This window comes from Anas acuta, chromosome 6, assembly GCF_963932015.1.
Source record: "Anas acuta chromosome 6, bAnaAcu1.1, whole genome shotgun sequence".
NCBI classification, from domain to species: Eukaryota; Metazoa; Chordata; class Aves; order Anseriformes; family Anatidae; genus Anas; species Anas acuta.
In genome coordinates, this window is record NC_088984.1 from 25412216 (window position 1) to 25431480 (window position 19265).

General features: G+C 42.1%; 1 protein-coding gene across 4 annotated transcripts in view; it reads right to left on the minus strand.

The window, feature by feature from the left end:
* Positions 1 to 3206: 3206 nt before the first annotated feature.
* Positions 3207 to 19265, minus strand: part of PIKFYVE (phosphoinositide kinase, FYVE-type zinc finger containing) — a 61779-nt gene continuing 45720 nt past the window's right edge. For all 4 annotated transcript variants that reach the window (XM_068685879.1, XM_068685877.1, XM_068685876.1 and 1 more), the window contains 18 exons: positions 19068 to 19181; positions 18677 to 18785; positions 18413 to 18567; positions 17714 to 17804; positions 16631 to 16691; positions 15907 to 16050; positions 15682 to 15802; positions 14471 to 14566; positions 13689 to 13772; positions 13132 to 13223; positions 12109 to 12273; positions 11611 to 11670; positions 10948 to 11124; positions 10266 to 10369; positions 9874 to 10002; positions 8379 to 8640; positions 7753 to 7827; positions 3207 to 6877 (listed from right to left, as the gene is read on the minus strand). In XM_068685879.1, coding sequence (XP_068541980.1) covers positions 6762 to 6877; positions 7753 to 7827; positions 8379 to 8640; positions 9874 to 10002; positions 10266 to 10369; positions 10948 to 11124; positions 11611 to 11670; positions 12109 to 12273; positions 13132 to 13223; positions 13689 to 13772; positions 14471 to 14566; positions 15682 to 15802; positions 15907 to 16050; positions 16631 to 16691; positions 17714 to 17804; positions 18413 to 18567; positions 18677 to 18785; positions 19068 to 19181 — 2155 coding nt within the window. In that variant the 3' untranslated portion in view covers positions 3207 to 6761. The remainder of the gene's footprint in view (positions 6878 to 7752; positions 7828 to 8378; positions 8641 to 9873; positions 10003 to 10265; positions 10370 to 10947; positions 11125 to 11610; positions 11671 to 12108; positions 12274 to 13131; positions 13224 to 13688; positions 13773 to 14470; positions 14567 to 15681; positions 15803 to 15906; positions 16051 to 16630; positions 16692 to 17713; positions 17805 to 18412; positions 18568 to 18676; positions 18786 to 19067; positions 19182 to 19265) is intronic.

The following is a 19265-nucleotide window of genomic DNA, read 5'->3' on the forward strand; positions in this document are numbered from 1 at the left end:
CACAGTATAAAAAGCACGTTAAGGCACTTGAAAGAGTCCAGAGGAAGCTAGTAAAAGGGCTGGGAGACACCCTACGTTGAGAGGCTGAGGGCCCTGGGGCTGTCTGAGAAGCAGCCTCACTGCTCCCTGCAGCTCCCTGAGGGGAGGCAGCCCAGAGGGAGGTATCGGTCTCTGCTCCCTGGGAACAGAGGGCAGGACACAGAGGAACAGCACAAAGCTGTGCCAGGGGAAGGACAGACCAAGTATGAGGAAAAAATTCTTTACTGTGCAGGTGGTCAAATACTGGAATATGCTTCCTAGAGAGGTAGTTTGTGCCCTATGCCTGGCAGTATTCAAGAGTCAGTCAGAAAGCCCCCTCAGCTTTTGTTTAGCCTTGAAGCGGTCAGGCAGCTGACCTAGATGATCCTTGAAGGTCCCTTCCAGCCAAACTGTTCTTTTCTAAATTGGAAGCAAGCAGCCTGTTCAAAAATCAACACCATCTGCTGCTTCTCCTCCAGGAAGTGTTTCTCATGCAGTGTCAACTCAGAGCTGGACACAGCCAAACTTGTAATGAAAACAATTATAAAACATGCTGTAATCAGCCAGAGAAAACTCAGCCTACAGGTTCTCATACAAAGACCAGAGAAGTCAGGGGAAAACACTCACAGATGTAATAGGCAGACTATTCAGTCTGTAACATGCCTTCAAATGGACAGCCAGGTGCACAAAATGCATTTATTTATCATCCAGAAAGATCTCACTGTGTGTTTTGTCACACACATCTGCTCCCTGGGTCTAGTTTTCTGTTGCAATATAGGCAGTACTGTTTTACTCGGGTGAAGGCTGGCAGGCAGCCCTCCTACAAATACCTTCTAAATTTCAACATCTTGAAGTCACCTCAAGTTCTTTCCACCCAGGAAGCCTTTCAGCTCTGCAGCGTTTGGTATTTCAGGGTGGCCTAAACAGAGCCTTTCCTCCTGCCTACCACAGCCACCAGCAGTTTGCCCTAATGAGAGAGGAGCAGACTCCCTCATGGCAGCACTGAGAGCTCCCCTTAGAAGAAGGGCAATCTTCTGCCCCTCCCATGGGTACAGCCTATGGTGGGAAGCAAACTACCACAGCAAATCAGCTCAGTATCATCATTTCCCTATCTTCTTGTCCATTTAGGTGTTACCTCACTCCTTAGAGATTAATGACAATATTTAAATCAGATTTAGCTAAATTAAAATTAAAACACTGCAAACCGTCTCCCCCACCGCCTTTTCCCAGCTCAGCCTCACCCACTCCCAACTCCTCCACACACACAAACCCCCCAGCAAGCAGTGCAGGGGAAGGGGGCCATGGTCAGGGCACCATAACTTCCCTCTGCTGCTCCCACCTCCTCACGCTTTTCACCTGCTTCAGTGTGGGCCCTCTCCAAGGGCTTCAGTCATTCAGAAGAAGCTTGCTCCTGTTTGGGCTTTTTCACAGGTCACAGTTCCTATTAGGAGAACACGTTTTTGTGTGGGCTTCCCCACGGGTCACTCTGGCTTTGGCATTCACAGGGCTGTTCCTCACTCTCTTTCCCTTTGCTTTCTTCCTTAAGTACTTTTTCACACAGACACCACCAACTTTGCTGATGGGCTCAGCTGTGCCCTGAAGGAGGTTCATTGGAGCCAGCTGTGACCAGCACATGGCAACCCTTGGCCACCTCCCACACTCCACAGACCAGTTCTCTACCTCTAGAAAGCAATCAGCCTGTTTAAAAAATACAATTTAAAGAAGTACTTTCAGAACAGTAATTTTCACCCTGCTCAGCCTACTGCCCCTCTCCCTGACTTCAGAGTAATCCAAAAGAAGTTTTGCCTAGAGTGCTGTTGCGATGAATGGGCTAGAAGTGTGCGAGAAGGATGGGATCAGAACAGGAAACTAGCATGGAGGATTGTAAATACGCTCAAGTGACCTTGAAGCTGGGAACGCATGAAGTCTGGGGAGCAGCAATGCAGAAAAAAATATGAGTTATGTCTGCTGTTGTTTGTGCTTGAGCTCTGGGCTTTGGTACAGGAAAAAAAAAAAAAAAAAAGCACAGTGAGAATCACAGCATGGTGGTAAAAACTGTGCCTGCACAATGAACAGGTTTTGTAAAAACAGGTGAAACCAGGAGGCCAGCAATCTCCTAGGATGGACCTTGTTTAGTGGTTCCTGCATTCTCACTTGTGTGCCTGTGCTCACATACCTCTGCTCAGGTGCTGCTTCAGGGATCCCCCAATTGAAAAGGTAACGAGAATAAATCTACTCTGTATTTTAGCTGAGTCTGGTTGTTCCTGTTGCCTGCCTGTGCTGACTCACACAAGCACAAGTTTATCTTTTACTGAGTATCAACAGTCATACCTGGAAGTACTGATGCTGTTTGGTCCTATACTTGTTAGGGAGCTGGACTTAGTTCCTTTTGCATCAGAGCTCTATCATTCTGGAATTCATTGTGAACAAACCAGGAGAAGCCCCTCAAGTTCTGCTGCTCAACCTTATAAAGGCAGCACCACCCTAAGTTGAGCATCCCACCTTTTTCCTTGCTCACACACCTGTGCTGTGACAGCTTCTGATGCAGTTCCATACAGCAGTAGACAACAGAAACCAAATACACCTGGCAAAAGTGAGAATGTCATATAATGGAAGTAAAATCCTTATGTTTCAGGTTGAGGTTAACAGTCTAAGAACCAACATGGCCCCTTCCCAGATCTAATCGCACATCATTTTTAGCTGTAAGAGAGGAAGTTATTATACTAGAGACATGAAGCAACCCAGACAAGCCATTAGCTTTCAAACCTCCTTGGATGATCATTATCATCATTAAATCTTACCCATTTAAGAGAAAACTATAGAAATACCTGGAGAAGTTTTCTAAGAATGCTCCACCTCTTGGAAAAATTGGGCCACAGAAACATCACCACCTGGTGGACAAAACTGGCTCCCTGTCTCACACAGCACTATGTTGTAAAGCAGCTGGGGAGAACGTGGGAGAAGAGCATGACAGGTTATTTGCACATTCTATAAACACTGACCTGGAGAGCTGCTCAGAGGCCCTGCTCCATCGGAAGATCCAAGCTGCAAGGCAGAGAGATGACAAACATGCTTATACTGCATGCAAAGCAGGCAACCTCCAGCAGAGCAGGCACAGGGCTTGGCCTCTGATCAGGACAGTGGGATTCTACAAGAGACAGAACTTCACCACATGGAACGGACCCAGGTATATTTTAGTCACTTTATTTGCATTTTTATCTATATACATTACACTTTGATTCTCCAAGTAGTCAAAGCAGTTACTCTCAAATAGTTTAGTACATCAATCTTATAAAATACAGTTGAACCAAGGTAGATTAGAAATACATACATTATGATACATGAAGTGCTTTGAATAATGGTTAGTCTGGCCTCCTGCTAGTGAGTGATTAATTTGGTTTTGGTCATTCTCACAGAGGACAGCCCACTCCACAGGTAACTCCACCTGAGCCCAGTGGAGCTCCTTAACTAGCAAGAGTCCCTCATGTGTGCTTTTGGGGAACAGAGCGCAGCCCTGGGCTACTGCAAGGCAACCTGCTGTCTACATGACTTGAAACAAGTCATTGTTTCTGAATGGGACGAGATTTAGATATTTGTCACAAGGCCTCAGTTCAAGACAACAGATGAGCCAGTGCAACTCTGGAAAAAAAACATAGTCTTACAGTGCATTTACAACTGGATTTTGTTTATGCACACACACACTACACCTGCATTACAAGGAAATAAAATGCTCTAATCAAAGGGCTTATTTAATACCCAGGCCACTCCATTAAGACATCCTTAGGCATGCTGCAGGGACACAGGCCTACCAGCCCCACAAGAAGGATCTCTTCTGCATGAACTACTGTTCTCCTTTCAAGAACATCAGCTTTGTAGCAAGTGAAATGCTAGGACAACTCTTAATCTGAAAAGGAACCATCTGGGTGATATATTCAATTTCTGGGACTTGAACTAGCAATGCTTCCAGTTTTAGGTTACACGGCACCCAAAGATGTCCCAATTCCAGTTAATGCTGCTGTTTCACCCATGACTAGTAGTTTGCTACCTACTCCGGGCTGGTCAGTACTAGTCTATCAGCCGCATCCTGACCAAAAGGTAGCTGTTGATTCCAGCCCAAGACCTCTCCAAATGCTATGATTTCAGCCCAAGACTGCAATTCAAACAACTGGGCTCTGCATTCACAGGCTGCAGAACAGCTGGCCAAAGGGGAGGGTTCTCCCACTTTGTCCAGTGCCAAAGGCCTCAGGCTATTACATACAGGGGAACATTAACTACAATCAGATGACCAAGTTTGTTTACAGCCAGCTGCTCAGGGCTCTGGAAGACAAGCAGAACAGCCACATACCACTCCGGAGCAAGGGTTACTGGTGACAAGACCTGGCTAGCACAGCTCAGCTCTGCATCAAACTAGTGCAGATGCCATGACACTGCCCATATTCACAGTCCATCATCCACTGCACATAGTAACTAAAGTGAGAGATAACCACCCACTGTTGGGTCACCTCAGATTTTGGACAAGTCAAGTATTTTCCCTATAAACTTCAGGATAGGAAGGAGAAAGTTGACATGTGAACTGTAATGGAGAACAGAACAGACTCGGGCTACATGTCATGCTCTTTCTTGCACATCAATGGACCAGGACAGAAGGCAGGAGCCACAGAAATGAGCAGCACTGAGCTGATGGACAGCTTGGTTCCTCATTATACAAATAACCAACCTGGGAGCACATTTCAATACAGGAGATGACCTGTCTCAGAGGTAATCAGCTTCACCCGATGCCCTGTGCTGAACTGGAAGGATTCCATACCAGAGGGAGTCAAGCAGAACTGTGTCATCTTTCCACAGCACACATCACTGAGGCCTTCCAAACCGCACCCCCAGAAACAGAGATTACATTGCACAGAGGAAGCACAAATACTTCTGTTTCTGCTGCTTCAAGGCCAGTACTTTTGCTCATCATTGGAAATGATGGTGGGGAGTAGGGAAGACTTCTTCCAACAAAAATGACTGTTGTCTCCTGGCAGCTCAGACTTGAACTGCACTGGTTGTTTTCACAGCCAACAATTCAGTTTTCACTGTTCTCTCCTTGCCCAATGCTGCCCAGGTGTCACTCCTGACCAGAGCCACCACCATCTGCTGCAGAAGAAAATACTGAACGCAGGAGGAGGAGTGAAAAAAATGCACCTTTCAACCCACAGCTACAGTGAAGATGAAATTACCAGGCAACTGATCAGAATGAGTAAGTGGTCATAAAGAGCTCTACTGTCCCAGACTCCATGTCTGAAGTCCTCTTGGAGACTGGAAGTCCAAGGACAGTATTCTTGCTTCTCAAACTTGCATTTTAAAAAAGAACAAAACAACAACAAAAACATAACTCTTATTTACTGGCCTATATTATACTGAATCTAAAAAGTAAACTTGTCACCTACAAAACAGGTAAAAATAATAAAAATGGAAAGAGGTGCTTATTTTCATAACATAGAGATTCTCAGATCTCTGCACATCTTATCCATCATACAAGATACTTGTTAGTTCAGTTTTTTTCAGAAGAATACATTCATCTTAGTGGTGCAAAAAAAAAATCTAATACTGCTGAAGAAAGGTTTTTTTCCATTGGAATAGCACGGTGTGATGAGATCTAGATGCTTATTCTCATCAGCATGTCACAAACAAGAACAGCATTCTCCTGGCAAAATTTCACCATGAGGTAAATACATTGTTTCAGAGGCTTTAGGGACTGAAATGGATTTTAAGTGATCTGCCAGGCATAATGGTTTCATCAAGGAGAAAGTTGTCAATCTAAGGCTGTATGCAATTTATCTGGCAAACTGGTGACTTCTATTAAGGGAAGAGTTAACCAGCTTCATAACTATAATTAATTGAACTTTGTTACATAAAAGGGTATGTTTTAGTTACCCATTTCCAGGAAGCTGGGCAATATTTTTGATCAAATTCCTGTTTTGGATTGAAGGGATATGTTTGGGGTTTGCAGCATGCTGATCACTGACAACCCATTTTCATGGGATTCAGCTAAAATGAAGTTACAGAGACAGAGCTGTACTGCACTATTAAAAGATGTAGTGATTTGGAGAGTTACGGCATTTAAGGAGCTGCCTTAAAAAAACAAACCAAAACAAATCCACACACGCATACTTCCCCATCCTCAAGTACTGTTTACAGAACCTAGTAAAAATGGAGGCTACAAAGTGTAAGCAGGACAAGTTATTCTTGGATCCTAAACAGGTCAACTACAGATCACTGAAGAAAAAAGCAGAACTTAGGAATTAACTTCATTCTTCTCTCACTCACCCTCATGGGGTGGGAGGATATTTCACATTTGTAGTACCACACATCCACTACAGAAATGTGAACTGTTCATATTCAACACCCCTTAAGGAATGCAAGACTTACAGAGATCATGTACTTCTACACCACCAGAACTGGATAGTAGGTTTCAGTGCTCATACATGGAGATAGCACCACCTTCCATACTGACGGAGGGAATGTCTCAATCAGTGCCCTTCAGTGGTACCTTAAGCTTAGATCCTTAATGAGGCTGGCTCACCCATCAGCCTCCAAGAGAGGATTAAAGTGCAACAAGCAAATTTCACACGCTACAACATGATGCACGTGGTCAGTGTAGACACGGAACTGCAATCCTCTTGCTTAGGGCTGGGCGGGCCACAGGAAGAGTGGCCTGTAACATCATTGTCCTCTTGTGCTTTCCCAATATGGGCTTTAGTTTAGCAATTCAGGCCCAGCCCTGTCCAATGGTCTGGCACCATCAGGAAATACTTGTCCATAGCTTCACAAAACCTGGTCCGGTACAGTTCTGGAGAGACCACAGTTGGCATCTTACCTAATGTGCAAGAGGCAAAAGCAGTTAGAAACAGGCTAAAGAGTACACTGCAGTACAGACAGGTTTCACATGGAATTACAGCATCAGATGGTACAACAATGAAGGCATACTGTACATGGAACCAACAAGTACTGTTAGATTTTATTTAGTTTTGAAACATTTGGGAGACAAGAGATCAAGGTCTGGATTCCTAACAGTGAACTCAGATGCACCAAGGTGGAGAAATTATCTAGGCTTTTTACAACCAGCCCCAGTTGATTTTTCTCTTATTTACATATCTTTACAGGCTTTCTCCACAGAGAAGCAAGTTTCTCCCAGGAAGAATTTAACTCTGTAGACATGCTCTTATCTTCTCCAGATGTCCAAGTGCTTCCCTTCCTCCCCCCCCATCTAGATTTCCTATTAGCACGCAGCCAATACTATGCAATTCTGCACAAGTACTCCTCTCACTTCCACAATGGGAACTTAGCTCCTCAAAATCAGGGTAGCAGTAGTCAGTCATTTGATAAGGACTCCTCCACACCAGTAGTCCAGAAGACAACTGATTTTCTGGACTCAAGACTTCTGAAACCAGGCAGCAAGGGCTTTTGCTATCATGTCTCTACAGTTATGTTTGTGTGAGCACCAGATAACAACAAAACATAAAAGAGAACAGTCATATATATCTCCCATGCCCAGGCTTTCAAGTACTTAAAGGATCTCTCATAAAGGCAGGATTTTTTCTTAAATTCCTTATTCCTTCCCCTACTCTGCATATCTTAATTTGAAGTGTAGCAATTCCACACAGTGGAGAAGTCGTAGGTTTACTAGCACTGTTATCAGAAGCTTCCAGGTAAAAAATAAACACAAAAGTCTTTCCTTCATTCTAGCCTTACCTTGTCCTCCCAAGATGCCAGTTGACTTCACCACCATTTCAAGTTTTTTGTCCCAAGTAAAAGTGCGAATGTAATCTGTTGCAAGAAAAAACACATCAATATCTACTATAACACACGTAATATGTTCTAAAATGTATCTATTCCTACTCCAACTGGGAGAAGAGCACAGTAGACTTCCATAGACAGGACTTGAGTGCTCCCCCTGTGAGCATCTTCACTTTCCAGATTATTCAAGATTATGTGTTATATTTGGTTGGGGTGAATACGATAGCTCAAGAATTCAGGAAGGTCACTATCAAATCAAACAAAGAAAAAACTGCCCAGGCAGTTAAAAGCTTTAAGCGTTATTGTGGCCACTTGCAGGTTCAAAGTAAACACTTGCCACTTCATGAAATGAAGGATTGGAAACATCATAAATAACCCTGAATGGAAAAGGGGGCTGCAAGGAAAAGTCTTCCTGCCACCACCCTGAACACCCATGACAGGTGAGTGCAGTATTCCATCAGGGAGAAGATGAGCTTTCTTGACACATCTCTATGGTGGTGGTGCAGTTCTAGGAGTACTAAAAATGCCTAAACCAGAAGAAAGCAGTGTCACTAGCTGAAAGCAAGCAAAAGGCAACCTACCAATGATCCCAACAACCAGCTCATTGTTTGTATCGTCACGACCCACCAGCAGGGAGTAGTCTATGATGAGGTGGCTGGAAAGGAACTGGGAATCACTGTGTATGGAAGCTCTCAGCACAGCCTTGCAATGGGAACGGATGTACAAAGGGTTGTCCCGGACCATCTTCAGAAGGTTCTCATCCAGCAGGACTACATCACAGCTCTCCTTCCCCGTGTCTGTTTTAACATTTCTATTCCGGAGGGAGCCCTTTAGGTCAAAAACCTGCAAATGGAGAACAGCATTACTACTTCTCTTTTTTCTTCAGTTTTCTGTGAGGTTAAAGACCCCAACATGCCTGAGTGCAGTGCTTGAGCAGGCATCACAGCAAAGTAACTCTTGCCTTCTCAGTAGGGAGAAAGACAGCAAACACAGTATTTTCATACAACGAAAAAAATAGTTTCCTCAGCAGACAGTAGTGTGTAAGCCTACATGAAAGCTGCTACTTCAAACCACAGTTTCAGGCAAGTTATTTCACTAATATTTAGCCTAATCTAAGCAAAAAAACTTGTGTCCTTAATTTTGACATGTATGGGTAAACTCAGCTTCCCAGTCAGATTATTGATTCAAATGCTAACAGCAAAGGCACTGAAGAGGGAGGTGGGTCTTGCACGAAGCACTGTTTAACAGGCATTTGCAAGGTCAGAGACAGACCACTTCACTTGTTTTGTAAACAAATTTGGTTGTAAAGGACCTCTGGAGATCTCTAGTCCAATGCTTTATACTTGAAACATGTCCAGTTAGAGCAGGTTGTTCAAATCAAGATTTTACTAACTCCAGGGACAGAGTCCACAATCTTTCTCAATTCACTTCTTCCCATAGCTATCCACTATTTGATGTCAAGTATGGGGAGGGAAGGTAGAAAGAAGTGCTATATAGTATTAGATGCAACATTTGTTTGAACTTCCTTTTCAGCATTGATTCTGTATTTGAAGAGAATTTTCAGTCATTTTAAAGTTTTCATTCTGTTGTCTCAAAGGCCACCTTCCCTTTGCTAAAAAGCAAGGTTGAACTCAAAACCTTGTGGTTCAGAAAGAGTGGATTTAAAGCATTATTAGTTTTCCCTAACTTCACAGAGAGCTCACTATCACCATTAGTGAGGCTCTCCTTCTAAATAAATTAGTCTGTAATCCTAATGAATTTTATAAATGCTTGACAAAGCTTTCCCAAAGAAAGGAGATGCAAGGACACCTTTTGTTTTTTGGCAACCAAGAGAGATGCAAGGACAAAAGACTTAGAACTGAAGCATGCACTACAGCAATCTGAACTAGCCAATACAGTCATCAAGCTACTGAGGATCACATAACAAGGAACAGGCTCCAAGTGTCAACTTTGAGCACATGCAAAGTTATCTAGATAGATACCAGTGACCCTGCTCTTGCTCTCAGCCAGGAAAGAGACTGCACTGCAGTGGAACAGAACACTTGGTCACATACAGTCAGCACATGTTACTCTTACCTGAGCCATCTTCCGTCCATAGAAAAGGTTTTCCATGACAAGCAGATCCAGCTTCTTCTCTGTGTTGTTTTGAGAGTTCTTGTACCCAATTCGATACACCCCAAGGATTTTAGCCAGTGCTGTGGGTTTCTGGTGAGAAGATATTGGGTAAGATCTCTGTGTGCAGGAAACCAATCATATATGAGAAGTGCCACTATCCTGACTGTGCATTACACCTTAGAAGCTCCAGCAGAATTCCCACTTTTCATCTCAAAAACACATTGTAACTCATACCTCCAACTTCCCTTTTTTGCTTAAATGAAAAGAGGTGATAGAAACAGCTACTAGTCAGTAAAATACAGAACACTGCCTAAAATACAGTTCCTCTTTTAAAAAAAGAAAAAAAAACATACCTTCTGCTGAACTGCATTAGTTATGTAAGTGAAATAGTGTGGAGCGAAGTCAAGGAATGACTGGACTTCCAGACGAGGCATCTGCTTCAAGATGAATCTATCATCTGTTTTAATATCAGACAAAAACAACAGGCTTACATACTGTAAGTGACGTATTTTTTGCAAGATCTTAAAACAGTCATGCAGCTGAAATGGTCAAAAAATTAAAGGACTGCAATTCTCTTAAATAAACTTTGAAATCAATTTCTGTTGCTAAGAATATTTTTTTTAGTGGATATGTTCTGAATTTCAGCCCAGTAGTAAACAAGGGAGAAAAGACTGCCTACATTTGATTTACCTCAGCTGCATGGGCTCTTTAAACATAGAATGAAAACAGGCTATAGACCCTTCATTCATAACTTGCTTTAAAGTAGCAGCCTAGAATCAGCCACTGTTGAAAAGAAAACACCTACAAATCAATTAAAACATGTGGAAATCTAAAAAAAAAGTTTCTTTAAAAACCACAGTTGTCCTTGAATTATACTTTTTATCTTTTTGATTTCTGAAATCTACACAGCTTTTCATTCTGTGTCGTCACTTGACAGTCAGCAACTCTCTGGCTAGACATGAACAAGGATTAAACAACACAACCATCACTACCCCCAAACACCCTCTAATTATGAAAGAGAAAGAGGCCACTTACCCTCAGTCACATAGAATGCAGCCCCAGACTTGCCACCGCGTGCTTGCCAGGGCATAGAGTGAGAGAGAGAGCGAATGAAGTCTTCTTCACTGCTCCCCAGAATCACTTCACGCATCTTGTGAAACTCGCCAGCATAATAAATCCTGCAGTAGAATTTGGCATTCGCATCTGAAAATTCTGCAAGAAAAGGTCTGCCTCAATAACCGTGCACAATACTCACTACCTGAGATGATACTTAGATTTTACTCATGTCTGGAAAAATATTATTTTGCTTAACATCTTCATCTGACAACTATTGCACCTTGGAAATTTAAACCACCAGGAGTTAAATTAAAAGCCTGCAATAAAATCAAACCCCTTTAGGATAGCTCACAGTATATGTGAAAGTGTCCAGACAACAGCCCAACACGGGGGGGGGGGGGGGGGAGAGAGAGGGAGTGAAACATACCACACAAAACCAAAAGACAGCTACAGTTTTATGTGGTATTTCTGTACCACGGATTGACTAAAGTAAAAAGCAGCATTGCTTTGTTCTTGATTTTTTTTTTTTTCATTTATATGGGACAGGAAGGAAAAACAAATCAAACTTGAAGATTTGTTATGTTCACACAAAGAAAGGAGTTTATCAGCTAAGACTTCAAGTTATTATGTACAGCAACTCACGGAGTTCCACATGGGGATTCACCAGCTGCTTCTTCTGTCCATCTCCTCCATCCACCTCATCTGAAGGCATAAAGATACCACTCAGTCACATTTGTTCATTATTATTACCCAGAAAGCCATGCAAGATATTGCTTGTAAACTCATTACAAGAAAATTATTTTTTCTTCAATAATAGATAATGAGCTATAGGATCAGACAACTGTAATCATACATCTGCTAGGTCATTGATATTCATGGAACACAAGTACAAGCTCTCTCAGTTTCTTTGTTTTCTTTATTATCCACGAGCTGAAACAATGGAAGTTAAATCTCAATGTTCCTATAGTTACAGGGCTTTGAAAGCCCTCTACCCCATTTCTCTTCTCATAAAGCAAAGCAGTATTATCAAAAGAAACCTATATTTTACACTCAAATCATTCATTTTCGATGCACATTGGGGTGAAACATGAACTATTGGTAAGTAAACTGCTGAAAGAGTAATAAGCCAGAGTAATGTACCTTGAGGCTCTGCTCCTTGGTTTTCTGCTCCCTCTTTGCCCATCTGTCCAACCTGATAGTAGGCACTGTCAGCACCACGTAAGGTCTCTTTCTTCTGGGAAGACAGGTCTGGGCTCTTCCCTCCCGTGCCACGGAAGAAAGACAAAACGCCAGATGATTTCTTTGCTACAGTGAAAAGAATAAAGAAGTTGGTATTGGCATTATGAGAGGCAGTTTAATAAAAGCTTGACTCATAAAAGAATTCTCCATTCATTGTTCTAACTGGAGGGGTGATGTTGTTCAACTAATTTGGTATTCCTCAGGCAACCAATACCAGTATCAACAGATTTATTGGCTTAAGTAGCACTGGGGAATGCTGGAGTCATTTCACATAGCAGACTTCACAGAAACAGGGAATTAACACTTCAGATGACTGCAACTGCAGGGGTGAAGCGTCAACATTTCAAATGTAGAAAATACAATTCAAAACAGGAGTTGTGAAGAGTCAGTCATAATTTAAAAACATGGAAAGGAAGGACCACAACACAGAAGCACGCCCCACTAGAAGAATGAACAACATCTTAAAAACACAGACCAAAGTGAAGATCTTTAACGTAAAAGTATTCCCTCCTCTTGATTTTAAAAAATTTTAATTGCCTACTTTTTAAACAAGACAGAGGTCAGAACAGAGCCATCATAACCCACTGAACGGGCTACATCCAAGAATAACTCCAGTTACACTACATAATAACACATTAAAGCAGATAATAACCTGATCTCATAAAAATCAAGAGAAGGCGATTACAGACAGACTTAAAAATACATAACACTTTCTACATCAAGTTGACTACAAGATGTATTACAACTTCAACATGACAAAGCTCAACAAGCCCATTTGGAACAATTTTAATTTAGTACTCAATTTTTTTTTTATTTTTATTTTTTTTTTTTGTAACTTTCACACTATTTTAAACTCAGTTTTAGTAGACTTAAATCTGAACTGAGCTTAGTATCATGTATATGATTTTGGCAAAGTTGTCTTACGTTGTTCAGGTTCTGCAGTACGATTTGAAGGACCCGTGGTAGTCTCAGGCAGGCGGACAGGGCTACTGCTCTTTGGTTTGCTGTCTGTCATGCTGAAAGGAAAAAAGTCATAATAAGGCCAACATACGCTGCTACCCAAAATACTACTGCTTTACTCCTGCAGAGCTATGTTTCTTCCAAGCCTAACACTAAGGGAAAGTGATATAGTTTAAAGTGGTAATGATGCAGAAGTCTCTAAAGTTGACTGTCTCTACCTCCCTGCTTCTCAGAACTCCACAGCAACAGTTGCTTCCGTCACCATCGGCAAGTTGAGCAGGGCCAGTGCTCCCTACCATGTGTGTATGGTCAAGGGACCAGGTGAGGGCGCCAGCACACCATCCAGCGTTAAACAGAAATACAGATACTACAAGAATGTGTTGGCACACAGATTGTGCCATATTCCATCAGAAAGCAGAAATCCTAACAGGCGTATTTTCAGGGTCTTTCCCCATTCTAGTTGTGGTTTCTTTACCACAATCACTTCGCCTTTCCTCTAAATACAAGTTCTTGCATTTAACCTGTTCGGCTGTGGTCCTTCTTCAGAACTGCTTTTCACAGATGCTTTGGACAACTCATCCAGGGCGTTTCTGTATTCTTTGCAACTGAAGGAAAAAGAAAAGGAGAAAGTTTTCTGATAGATCCCACAATACCTGCCCAAAGATTCAGTTTAGAGACAGGAAACAAATCCACAGTAGGAAACCTCCCCCTTGTTTTTTCCTTACAGCTAGGATTAATTCCCTTATGACAGACGCTGCTCTAGATTCTTCCTGTGGTATGAAGTCCCCCCTTGCTACTCCCTCTTCTGCAGTTTAAGAGAATGAACTACTCTGAAAGTCTTCTGCCTGGTGATAAACAAGCCCCAAACTAGCAGCTTCAGTAAATCTTGTAGAGCCAAGTAGTAGCAAGAGCTCCTATGACTGAAGGTAAACAAGGGAGAGATTGCATTACAAACACCCAATTGGTGTTCCTTAACTCAGTTGCACTTTCTCCAGGCTAGGGAACTGAAAGAAGAAATGCAAATAAAGCTTACTAACACTATCAGCTTTCACAGAACACCACAATTCATTTTTGTGTACTTGAGCTGAACAGGAATGTCTGAAATCCAGTTGCAAGTTGGAAAACCTACATTTCATATCTCAGTAATACAAGGAGACAACTTCAGCTCTTCCAAGAGCTCGCAAAGCAGCTGAGTGAAAAAATTATGTCATGCTTGTTCCCTGCCACTAGGACTTAACTTACTCTTGCAGCTTTTCTGTGCAAGGAATATGTACGTTTGACGAAGATCAAATCACACCAGTACCTGAGGGCGAAAGCTATGATGGAGCTTGGTTCCTTCTCACAGACTGCAATAGGTACACGTTCATGCTCATACATTAGGTAGTGCTTATCTGGGTCACTAAATGGAAACGAAATAGGGAGAGTGTTAGTAGATCACAGCCTGTGGAAAAAAAGTTCAAGGTTTGGTTAATCACAAAATCTCTTCACTGCACTTCAGGCACAAGGTGCAAGTCTCAGCATGGAGCCAAAGTGCCCCAGATCAGCTTCTCCTAATAGACACATTCAGAGTTATGTGGTTAAATCTAACCGGCAATGTGTTAGAACAATCATCACTTCAAGCAAGCTTCTTACACCAGAGGATCAGTTCCAAGTTAGAGTAAGAGTCTCTCTCTGTTTAGCAGCCACTGTTTAACAACACTAAAACCTGCCAGTTTGCTCTGACTGTCTTGCAGTATAGCCTGCAGAGTGAAGTTAGGAGATAAGTTTGAACTCTTTTGACGAAGAAATTTAGCGCCAAAACCTCCCCAGAGCCTCCTCAATTTCTAAGAGATTTACTTATCTGTAGGGTCATTTAACTTTTAACCTTAATCTCACTAGCCAATGATCTCCACTACTACCTTGGAGAAGAATTCAGAAATTAGGCTGCCAAACATTAGGTTCAAGTCAAGCAAGAAACACTACAACACACGCAGACAGAGTAGCTGAAAAACTTCCCAGCCTGCTCATTTTCACGTGAAAGAAGGACTTGAGGGCACATGCAGTAGCCATTGAACCTGACCTACACCCAGACAATGCCTTTTTGAGTCCAACCCTTGGAAGAGGTCTAGAAGCAAAAACAAGAAGCAGGCAGGTAGCTTTAGTAAGTCTTTACTGAGGAAGGACACTTCGGCTCCTTCCCTGCAGCTATGAAGATAGAATGTACCTCTTTCCCCCTCCCTTTCACTTCTCTCAAGAGTTCTGAGTAGACATGCATACTAGGAGGAAGGGAAACTGATAATGTATATGCACAAGGATGACATAGAAATATCTGTGACATTAACAGGAAAAGGAGGTAACCTACAAACCCCTAGAACAGAAAGAAAATCCCCTGCTTTGAGCAAGATCTTTAGTCTATTTGGATGCAAACCCAGTTGATGACTTAAATTATCTGTGAAGCAAAGGAAGCATGCATAGCTGTTTGCAACCTAACCAAGCTGCTAATTTTGCACATGATGTGTATTTAGCATTACTTACAAGGGAAATGGAATGGGGTTATAATTGTTCCCAGGCAACAAGTTAGCCAAAATAGCTTTCATAGTAGATTTCTCCTTCACTTGGCTGTCTGTAGATCCCAATGAGTGTCCATCAAACACATCTGAAACAGAGATACATTACCACATTTGCCATTTTCTGCATAGATCTTATACACTTGCCAGAGGAAATGAAGAGAAGGAATACAATACCACAATGGAACTGTACCTTCTGAGCTACTAGTTGTATCCTGTTCAGACAGTGTACCAGCACCAGTCAGTTGCTCCGATACAACCTCTGGAGGGGTGGGCAACTGAAGATGGGTGGAGCCTGTGGAACTCTGACTTGATAAAGTAGTCAGGAAACGATCCTCTGAAAGCACAAAGACAGTCAAGTCAAGGACAGAGGAAAACATTAAGCATTTTACATTGCTGTCAGAAGTGATATTGCTTGCCTCCAGGCCAAGCTATCACCACCATCTACTTTCAAGAAGTTTCTTTAAAAAGCAGGTAGCATCTCTCAGAGCAAAGGAACTAGCAGCCAGTCAATGTACTGTATATAAGCTCCAGAAGATGTACACACACCCAGTACCTTTAGTTACCACAGACTACATATGCCTCACAGGTAAGAGGTCTCAGCACCCACAACCTCTTCACAAAAGATGCAAGAGGCATTGCCCAAATTCCATGCGGTTCTTTAGAAAGCTTCTGAAAGTTTTTGAACAATACTCAAAGGGAAACCCTCGATAGCCTACTTAGCATCAATAGTAACTCAACCTCACATTAGAAGCTTAGCACAGTAAGCTTATAGTTGGCTTATCTCCACCTTGTACAATGGGTATTCACCATCTAATCTGATAGTTTAGTCGTACAAAACCTCCCACATTATGTCAGAGAAAGGGTTACAGCTAGCTTCTTTTCATAGCCTAAGAAAAAATAAATAAATAACAGACCTTTCTCTCCATTTTGCAGTGCTGGAGAAGCATTGCGTGGGGAAGCATCCATGCTACTGATCTAGGAAGAATATCAGGTGATCAATGTTGATGCCAGGCTCTTTAGAGATGTATCCCTTCCTCTCTGTGGAACACCTGCAAAAGCAGATGTACCACAGCAGAGAACTCCCACCCACTGTTCTCAGCTTCAGTACCATCACTATGTCTGTCAGCACATGAAAGACATAAGGCAACAGCAACCCAGCTTCACAAGACTGCTCATGACTGCTGTCATTTCTGTATGCTGCTTTAAAGAGAACGCTCTTCCTCTATATAAGCTTTCTTGCTGCTAGATCAAGGCTAAGTGTGTTTTAGCATTAACAAATCTGTGAAGTGCAAACAACACATATGCATGCAGCTGAGCAAATCCAGGGTCTCACTGGATTTCTTTGTGTATCTTGCTACCATTAGAACTATCTAAAGTTCAGCCTCTGTATGATGATTACATTGTACTGCCTTGCAGTCTGGATATTTTCTCAGAGTACCAGCTCCCCCAGGGTGGTTGTTCAGCATACTGCCAGCTGTACCCTTACAGAGGGTTCTTGAGGGGCAACAGTACAAGATCACTTACACATCCTCCCACTTACACAACCTACAGGATTATCAGTTCTTCCTGCATTCTTTGCTCTGCCTTTCCTTATTCTTTTTTTTTTTTTTTTTTTTGGGGGGGGGGGGGCTTTTTTTTGTTTTTCACAAGGGTAAGCTTGATAGGTAATAGCCATTGTGTTATTTTCTCACTCTACTTTCATCGAAACCTAGAGCCTAAAAGGCTTACTTCCTTCCTATCTAGATATACCCTCAGCAATGAGTGCAGCTCTCTGCTGTCAGTATTTATATTAACAGTCCAGAAGTCTTCTCTTTCTGTATAATAAATCTCTTGGTTCACATCTGTAGAGAGAGATGCATATGCTAACAAGTGATTCAAATGTTTGCAAATGAAAGTGATATGATGAAGTAAGACAAGTTAACTAATTGTTGAAGTGAACTAAAATTCAACTTCATACCATGGCAAATGTTTATTTAACGTCAGACTGCTGCTAGTACCTTGCTTTCTTCGCCTTGTCTCAGTCTTCCAGGACTGGGTGGTACTGAAGGGCGCTTTCTCCCTTTCTCTTGTTGGAAGAGATCCTGCAATCTTCAAAAACAAAACACAATCAAAACATAAATTACACATATTAGCTGTAAAAGGCAAATTGTGATGTTTCTCCAAACTAGAAAACAGCCAAGCATGCCTTCATAAGTCTTCAATGCAAACTGAAATGGCTGCTAATATGTGCTGAAGCTATACTTCAAACAGCCAAAGACAGAACATTTTCCTCATGCCTTAATGAACACTATAGCAACAGGAGATCTTCCAAACACCACACCCTACTTACATTGCAGTAGGGGAAAGGACAGCCTTCACAGTAACAGCAAAGTTGTCAAACATTTAATTTGGCTTCTATCCATCTCTGAGATCATTTCACCCAATCACTTGCACATGCTCCCCTCTTCCACCTCTATTCAAATAGAACTTTCTCTTCTCAGGTGTAAGTTGTGCTCTACAACACAACACTCACATCGAGCCTTTAATGATTTTCTGTTCCAATCAATCAACCAGCAGAAGACATTCATCACCAGCTGTCGTAGTACCCTCTGTATAACCACTACACTACAGGAGGAGACAGTACTGATGACCATCTTCCCCTTCTATAACCAACACAGCACCGGTGTTGCTCGTGATTCTTGTATCTGTCCTCTTACCTATTATTCCAGGCTTGCAGCATCTCACACAGTCCTTGCTTTTTAGCTATCAGAGACTCAAAAACAGATTGTAACTGTTGAGGTGTGTCTAATGATGACGAAAGCAGTCTTGCCTGAATCTTCTCAGTCCAGTTTCGAAACTCCCCCTCTTCCATCTGCCAAAAGAAAAATCAGTGTACTGTCACAGGACTTAAAACTCAATCCAAGTCACTTCTCCACGCGCTTTGCAATGTATGTTCTGCTGACGCAGAAGTAGTCCATTACCTCCTTTTGTGCAAACAGATCTTCCATCTTCTCTTCCCTTGTTTTGCTGAAAGTATCCGTTTTCAGAGAAGCAAGGCGATCATCAACAGCAAGGTACACTTGTGACACCCTGTGGACAGAAATGCAAACAGTTGAGCCGTATTGCACCAGATGAAAAGGTGAGAGTTAATATTGATGGAATAGGTAAAGGTATAAAAGAAGGTTCCAATACCACCCTCCCCTAGAATTATATATACACCTATAAATGTAGAGTGTTTAAAATCATCACTTTCCTTCTAAACCATGAACGTTTAGCAAGCGTATTATCTACATCAGCAAAAATGGTTTAGTGGTCTTCTTAGAAGTCTAAAATACGTATAAGTCAAGGAAGGCATTAAAAATAAAAACTTACTTTTGAGAGAAGTCCTTCAGATCCTGCAAAATAGTAACTTTTAACGGAGCCTGTCGTTTGATGTAGATTTTGGGTAGTGGGACACATACTTCAAGCAGACGGATTGGAGAGTAGCTGAGAAGACAATGCAACAGCTTTTCATAACTCCCCATGTAATATTAAGTCTACACCTTTTTAGCTTGTGGCTTTTATAAAAAG